The 8,616-nt window shown below is 43.4% G+C and overlaps 1 protein-coding gene across 1 annotated transcript in view; it reads left to right on the top strand.

Annotated features, from left to right (window-relative positions):
• Positions 1 to 401, top strand: part of rassf5 (Ras association domain family member 5) — a 23,831-nt gene extending 23,430 nt beyond the window's left edge. Inside the window, exon 5 of the mRNA XM_031567833.2 lies at positions 160 to 401. Within this exon, the coding sequence (XP_031423693.1) occupies positions 160 to 318 (159 nt within the window). The 3' untranslated portion in view covers positions 319 to 401. The remainder of the gene's footprint in view (positions 1 to 159) is intronic.
• Positions 402 to 8,616: the final 8,215 nt, after the last annotated feature.

Raw genomic sequence — 8,616 nt, 5'->3', positions numbered from 1 at the left:
ATCTCTCCATCTCTCTATCTCTCTCCCCTCTCCATCTCTCTCCCCTCTCCATCTCTCTCCCTCTCTCCATCTCTCTCCCTCTCTCCCCTCCCTCTCTCCCCTTTCCATCTCTCCATCTCTCTATCTCTCCCTCTCTCCCCTCTCCATCTCTCTCCGCAGTGGCATGGCTTCTCGGTGCCGGAGCTGCAGAACTTCCTGTCGTTCATGGAGAAGGAGGAGCGTGAGCGCATGCGCGTGGTGGAGCAACGCTACAGGATCTACCGTCAGAACCTCCTCAAGGCGCTGGAGGAGGTGCAGAGCAAGCCAGGCCCCCCCTGAACCCTGCCGCCCCCCCTGTACCCCCTCCTCAAGGCGCTGGAGGAGGTGCAGAGCAAGCCAGGCCCCCCCTGAACCCCCCCCAGCCCTGCCACCCCCCCCCCTGTACCCCCTCCCCGTACCCCCAGCTCCAGCTCCAGGGGATGGGCTCTCCTCTGTGTCCCCTGATCCATGGCCAGGAGCCGGGGCCTGGGCATCTCAACCAATCAAAGCAGAGGGCCCACAAGACTTAACCAATCACAGTGGAGGGCCCTCAAGACTCAACCAATCACAGTGGCAGGCCCCTATGGACTCAACCAATCAAAACTGCAAGCTCATGAACTATCCACTCAGGACTGCCTCTACAGGCCCCAGCCCGCCCTCCCCTCCTCTCTCTGACCTCCGACCTGAACACGTGGGAAGATGGGCTGAGACAGCAGAGTGATGTGGACATGGGGTTAGGGGAAGCGGAAGGTCGAGATGAGTGTGTGTGTTCCCACAAGGGAAGTACTGGTGTGAGCAGTCTGACTGGTTTCTCAGACACATATGAGTGTGTGTGTGTGTGTGTGTGTGTGTGAGTGAGTGTATGCGTGTGTGAGTGCACACGTCTGTGTAAAGTGGCTGTATTTTTATTCCTCCTTAGTCAGTCTTCATTTATTTTAATTTTTAATTTTAATTAAAATGTTTGTTGACATGTTGCTGCTAACGTAAGTGTTACTTAGAGCATGACTCTCCTCAATGGTCAGCGCTGGAGCCCCAAGCATGTCTTTAGTGCGTGCGTGCGTGCGTGCGTGCGTGCGTGTGTGTGTGCGTGTGTGTGAGTGTGTGCGTGTGCGTGCCTGTGTGTGTGCGTGTGCGTGTATTGGGGAGTCACTGTTTTCGGGGGTGGGTGAACAGGGTGGGCAAATATCACCTGAAACACACTCACACACATACATGTACACAAACGCACACACACACACACATACATGCACACAAACTCACACACACACACACACACACACACACACACACACACACACACACACACAGAGAACATCTGTTACTGTGACACACAGGTCATGCACTCCTGCTCTGTCAATCCTTGTAGGATGCCACCACATAGATATACATGTCTTTGATTGGACCCATCTCCTTTAATAAAACAATACGTCTTTACGTCACAGTGACAGTTAGGTACTTTTATAGAAACCCAATAATACTCCATTTTTTTTTAATTGTTTGAAACTGCTGGCGATGTTGACTTTAGTTGACTTGGTGTTTTGAAGGTGTTTGGATTCTAGGAGTAGCCATGCTAAGATTCTCTCATTCCCCATTGTAAATCACCCATACTGTCGCATGTGAACATTTAAAACTAAGCAGACGAAAAGAAAAGAAAAGTTTGGGATGATGGTCATAAATGACTCTCCTGCTCTACTGTATAAACTAGCATGTCCAATCGCAGACTTTTAAAACTGTATTCTATTCCAAATGTGAAAAGGTGTGAGTTGAAGTTTTCAGAAGCACTCCGACTGTTACAGGAATCATGTCCATGCTTGTGTGTGTGTGTGTGTGTGTTCGTGTGTGTGTGTCTGTGCTTTTGTGTGTGGGAGCCAAGCCACACTCCGTCGGCCCACTCTCGGGTTGTGTGAATGCTTACGTAAGGACCAGGCCGCCTCGAGCACTCGAAAACTAGTTTTACCTCTCCCCCCCCCTCGCCGTGGAGCTCAAACACTGTGATCCGCGGGTATGTGTGTGTGTGTGTGTGTGTGTGTTTGTCTGTTTGTGTGTTTGACCAGAGAGATCCATGCCTCTGCTCTGGGCCACCAGAGGCTGTGGTCTCTTCTTCTTCAAGCAGAGAAACACCAATATGGACGCCACACCAAAGTTGCCAGGGGCCCAATATAAGACCCAATCGGTGTCTTTTTATGATGAGTTTTGATCTACTTCCTTCTTCACCGAGGCTCAAGGAGAAAAGCCTGCCAGGGAATGGGTGAGGTGCATAACAGAGGCTCCATCATGTACACACTCACACCGAACAGGGGCCACGGTCCCCAAACAGACCCTGATTTAATAAAGAAATGCCACGGTCCCCAAACAGACACTGATTTAATAAAGAAATGCCCATACAAGCTTGGGACTGACTCCAGCCAAGCAGTGTATTAATAGAGTGGATATGCTAAGGCTATTGTGCCCTGGAGTGATATAATATTTGCCTGTTAGCTTGATTTGTTTACCCTGTCATAACATCAGCTTGGACAGTGGTTTGCAGTCGATGCCAGGTGTCACCTGTCCTTTAGGAGAACACACAAACCTTTAGTAAACCAGGGCCCCCGTGTCCATGTAGGGAGCTGAGGAGATCTCTGATTCAGGGCCCCCGTGTCCATGTAGGGAGCTGAGGAGGTCTCATGGGGCCCCGGTGTCCATGTAGGGAGCTGAGGAGATCTCTGATTTCATTTGAACCAGTGAAGATACCTCCGTCTAAGCAGTCACTCCACACTGAATAAAGCCACCGATATAACATATTATCAGCATTGAAATGATGAAGAGCACAGAGTGGGTCATAATGACATGATGAAGACGAAGAGCACAGAGTGGGTCATAATGGCTTGGCCTGGGAAATAAAGTAACAAATAACAAACCTCTCCTGTGTCAGAGTAACACCCCCTCCTTTCCCTTAACAACCAAAAGCACAGTTTCACTTCTCCCTGAGGGTCCCTGCAGAGCCAGTACACTTTGTTCTCTGTGTTCCTCAGCTGCTCTGCTGTGGAGAATGGGACAGCGCCCCCAGGTGGCTGGGAGGTATCCTTGCGAGGAGGGTTGTAGTGTGTTGTATGTAACGTTACTGTACTGTATGCTCAGGCTGATGTTCCTATACAGCCATGTTTCTGCTGGCAGTGCCTTGTGTGTGTGTGTGTGTGTGTGTAGCCCGATGTGATTGTACTGTACAGACGTTCAGACAGACTCTTCTGCCTTGGCTGCAGCGTGTGGGAGAGCTGAGGTCCGGGGCCGTGCGACTCTCCAAAACAGACTCGGGAGTCCCTGTACAATCCTGTTGAACACTGGTGTGTGTGTGTGTGTGTGTGTGTGTGTGAGTGTGTGTGTGAGTGTGAGCGTGTGCGTGTGCGTGTGGGTAACTTATTTTACCACTCACACCCTGAGGGTTATGTAGGGGATGTGAACGATTGTTGCTGTCTGGCGATCTCTTTTGGTTCATGAGAATCGAATGTGTATAGGTATGTGTAAAGATGTAAAGACAAAAATTAAGAATACAATTAAAATGTCCACCTTTTATCTGATCTTGTCCTGTTTTTGTGAGCCACTCCTACACTCATAATTATTATTATTATTATTATTATATAATTACAATTACAGCATCGCTCTGGTACTGAAAGCTACAAACCAGGTTATACATGTCACACATGAGGCTGGTCTTCAGATTGGGAAGATGATGAGGAAAAATGTTAGAGAGTGTTTGAGACCATATGACCGTAAGAGAAGTGTCTGCACGTTTGACCAGTAAAGGCTGTAAATAAAGTGTCACCACAGCCAAATAACGTTTGTAAACATGTGTGACAAAGTAAACAAAGATTATGAGCACGCTGCGTCTGAGACAGAGGGTGAGAGTGTGGGTCTGGTGGTGCAGTTGTGACAGTAGTAACTCTCGATGATGAATGCACCAGAGTTGTGATGATAGCGCGGAAGAGTTCATTTGCAAAGACAGATATCTCTGTTTTAATAGATTTGCATGAATCATGTTTTTATTGGGCATTCCAGGACATATCAGTCAAACTGCATTTGGGCTGTTTTGATTAAACAACCAGACTGCAGTTTGATTGATTTTTACCAGGAATGCCCAATAAAAACATGATTCATGCAAATCCATTAAAACAGAGATATCTGTCTTTGCAAATGAACTCTTCGTATAGTAAAGATGTGTTCAGTGTGTTAAGTGCATCCAGTGCAGTCTGTAGCAGGTTAATGACCTGTGTGTCTCTTAGTTGCCTAGGTTACCTAGGTTAGCTAGTGATCTTAAAAACATGAAGTCACTCCAGACTCCAGTCCTTTGGCGGACACCAGAAACTACCCAAGGCATACAAACTCTTATAAAGTACACCAGCACCTCTCTTAACTCCATGTTCCTCTCCTCTAAAGTACACCAGCACCTCTCTTAACTCCATGTCCCTCTCCTCTAAAGTACACCAGCACCTCTCTTAACTCCATGTCCCTCTCCTCTAAAGTACACCAGCACCTCTCTTAACTAGGGATGGGTATCGTTTGGTTTTTATCCGATACCGGTACATAACCGATACTTTTAAAACGATTCCGGTGCCTAAACGGTGCCGGAACCGATACTTTTATAAAAAATAAAAAAAATAAATAAAAAAAATTACGATTGACGACATTTAAGAAAGGCTTTTTTAGTGCCAAATATATGAACTGTTTAAAGTAGATTATATATATAAATAAATACAAAACACTTTTTAACTTAAAACTTAAATAATATATGAACTGTTAACAAAAGTTTAGACTATACTTAAATACAAATAAATACAAAACACACACACACACACACACACTCTGTACACACACTACAGCTTCAATACTTCAGCAATTCTTTTGTAGAAATATCAGCATATTTGACTTCTCCGGCAAAATGCAACACCTTTCCTGACTAATCGCATGACCTGCACAGGAGAAAACCCTCTCCGATGCTGTCGATGAGGCCTGTACACACAGATATGTATCTGAAAGTACACAATTAGGGATGGGTATCGTTTGGGTTTTTTCCGATACTGGTGCTAAACCGATACTTTTAAAAAGATACCGGTGCCTAAACGGTGCCTGAACCGCTACTTTTTTTTTTTAAAGCACAAAGCGACGATTGACGACATTAAAGAAAGGCTTTTTTTATTGCCAAGGCAATTTTTTTCTTCAAATTGAACAATATATGAACTGTTTAAAGTATATTATAAATATAAATACATAGAAAACACTTGGCTTCCAACTACAGCTTCAAACTTTTTAACTTCAAACTATGAACATTATATTAACTGTAAACAACAGTTTAGAGTATACTTAAATAAATATAAATAAATACAAAAAACAGCTTCAAACTTTTGCAAAAATATGAGCATATTGGCCTTTGGAGTCAAAAATGTATTATTTTGTTTGCATTTATTTCATGAAATTTCACCATTTTATGATTTGTTTATACCTATCTTTTCTATCTTGTTTATAGTTACTCTTATTACTTGAACACACTGAGTACTAGACAATGTGTACTGCCCCTTTAAGAGACTACCGTTGGTAGTTTAGCTGTCATCTCCGTATATTTTTCAGTCTTCGGTTGCTGATCTGCCTTGACTCTCCCCTCTTTTCACGCAATTATTTTGTTGCATTTGCTGCACGTCGCGATGTTTGAATCTTTTTGTGCGAAATACAGCCACACTTTTGACCGTTTACCTTTCGGTATTTTCTCTGTTAAAAGGTTGATGGCTAGTTTTGTTTGTGCTTGCCTGCTCTTCCCTGTCATATCAGTTGCTAGGCAGATTCCTCGGGGCACATGTAAAACTGCCCCAGCTCCCAATGTAAACTTTGTCCTGTGTCGCTCACGCTCATTGGTGTTTTCATAGCAACAGTCTTATGACAGTGAAGAGCATGCAGCATTTCACAGAGCAAGCACAAACAGAACTAGCCATCAACCTTTTAACAGAGAAAATACCGAAAGGTAAACGGTCAAAAGTGTGGCTGTATTTCGCACCAAAATATTCAAACATCGAGACGTGCAGCAAATGCAACAAAACAATTGCGTGAAAAGAGTGGAGAGAAGGCAAAGAGTCAACGGCAGTTCAGCAACCGAAGACTGAAAAATAAACGGAGATGACAGCTATACTTAACCTACGGTAGTCTCTTAAAGGGGCAGTACACATTTTCTCGTACTCAGTGTGTTCAAGTAACAAGATTAACTATAAACAAGCTAGAAAAGATAGGTATAAACAAATCATAAAATGGTGAAATTTCATGAAATAAATGCAAACAAAATAATACATTTTTGACTCCAAAGGCAAATATGCTCATATTTTTGCAAAAGAAGTTTGAAGCTGTTTTTTGTATTTATTTATATTTATTTAAGTATACTATAAACTGTTGTTTACAGTTAATATAATGTTCATAGTTTGAAGTTAAAAAGTTTGAAGCCAAGTGTTTTGTATGTATTTATATTTATAATATACTTTAAACAGTTAATATATTGTTCAATTTGAAGAAAAAAAATTGAATTGAACAAAAGAATTGCTGAAGTATTGAAGCTGTAGTGTGTGTACAGAGTGTGTGTGTGTGTTTTGTATTTATTTGTATTTATTTAAGTATAGTCTAAACTTTTGTTAACAGTTCATATATTATTTAAGTTTTAAGTTAAAAGGTGTTTTGTATTTATTTATATATATAATCTACTTTAAACAGTTCATATATTTGGCAATGAAGCCTTTCTTAAATGTCGTCAATCGTAAACATTTTTTTATTTTTTATAAAAGTATCGGTTCTGGCACCGTTTAGGCACCGGTATCGTTTTAAAAGTATCGGTTATGTACCGGTATCGGATAAAAACCAAACGATACCCATCCCTACTCTTAACTCCATGTCCCTCTCCTCTAAAGTACACCAGCACCTCTCTTAACTCCATGTCTCTCTCCTATTCTGTGCATCCTTGCCCAAAGTGCCCTCCTCTTCAATAAGTCAGCACTCCAAAGCTATGTCTGACGGCAGCCCTCCCAGACCGCTGCATGGCTGTGTACACCACATCCATTATGAATTATCCAAACACACCACATTGGGCAAGGGCCTTTCACAACTTTCCCTTTCTGGCATCTGAGAGAAAAAAGAGCAAGAGAGAGAAATAGAGAGAGAGAAAAATACAAACAGTTGTTCTAAGGACATTTAGATGAGCAAAGTGGATTTAGTTTCATCATAAATATTCCACATGCTTCTATCCAAATGATGCACTGAAACAAGACCAGTAAAAACACGTCATCCCTTCTGCTGTTGGAGGTGTCCTCCTTCTGAGTGGCTTTGTAGCAGAATATTCTCTCACGTGGTCTTGAACATGTCTTTGATTGAGAGTTTTATAGTGTAAAATATGATAAATATATTTTAAAAACCTGTTGGGATGCACCAGTCAGCTCCTCTATAAAAGGTAATCATGACTGCCTGGGGCTGGTTCAATTCAATTGTAGAATAGGTCTGTGACCACGAGAGGGCGCTCTCTTCTTTCACATCCTAAGCGTCATTCTATCGTCTTAGTTCTCGCCCTGTTCATTTGGATCTTTTGGTGTTCTATCTCTGTTCTTTCATTTCTCTTGGTTCTATCTGTTCTGTGGTTCTCTCTCTCTCTCTCTCTCTCCCTCTGTCTGTTCCTTGCGTAATGGGCACGGAGGGTGTTGATGGGTGGAGGGGATGTTGTTGAAAGTAATGCACTGAATTAAACTTTCTTTGTCATGTGATTTTCAGTTTTACAGTTTTGACAACGTGCATGTTTTTAATGAATTACAGTCATTGTGCGATAGTATTTTGCCAGCACTGCCCCATGTGATGCATAGATCATTCATTTACAACACGTGGGGGAAGGAAAGACCTACACACAGCAAGGTTTTATTCTGGTTACTGTATGATTAACACATGTGTTTACTGTCCCACAGGCCCGGAGGCACTTTGTGTGCACAGCTGATGAAGGACATCAAAACTAGTGCGTAAAACATAACATTGTACTTTAACGTTTAACATGACGCTTCGGCACACTGCACTCCCAGTATTCCACCGAGGGCACACGCTGTTGGGATTTGGCTGTTGGTAACTAAAAATGCGTCCAGCTGATAATTCTCTCCATCGTTCGACATCGGGGAAAGTGTGACGCTCAATTCAATTTTATTTATATAGCGCCATAACAATACAATTGTCTCAAGGCGCTTTACAGAGCCCAGAGCCTGGACATCCTTAGTGCAAGCACAATGGCAACAGGGGCAAGGAAAAACTCCCTGTTAGTCAGGAAGGAACCTTAAGCAGAACCACGGCACATAAGGGGGGACCCATCTGCTTGAGGTCGGCCGGGTGGAGATAGGAAGGGGGGGATGGGGGAAGGTTGTGTGGCAGAAGGGGAAGGGAAACAACAAGTGTTGTACACAGCATGCATTTGGTAGATGTACATAATGTATATACAGACATCCGGTGGTAAATACATGATACAAACAAGACCAGTTTAGTGGGTATTAGGGGCGTAACTATAGGGGGTGCAGCAGGTGCGGCTGCACCTGGGCCCGTGGGTCTTGGGGGCCCGTAGCCGGGGCC

The sequence above is a fragment of the Clupea harengus genome, chromosome 5 (assembly GCF_900700415.2).
Source record: "Clupea harengus chromosome 5, Ch_v2.0.2, whole genome shotgun sequence".
Taxonomy (NCBI): Eukaryota; Metazoa; Chordata; class Actinopteri; order Clupeiformes; family Clupeidae; genus Clupea; species Clupea harengus.
This window is presented reverse-complemented; position numbering and strand designations above follow the sequence as displayed.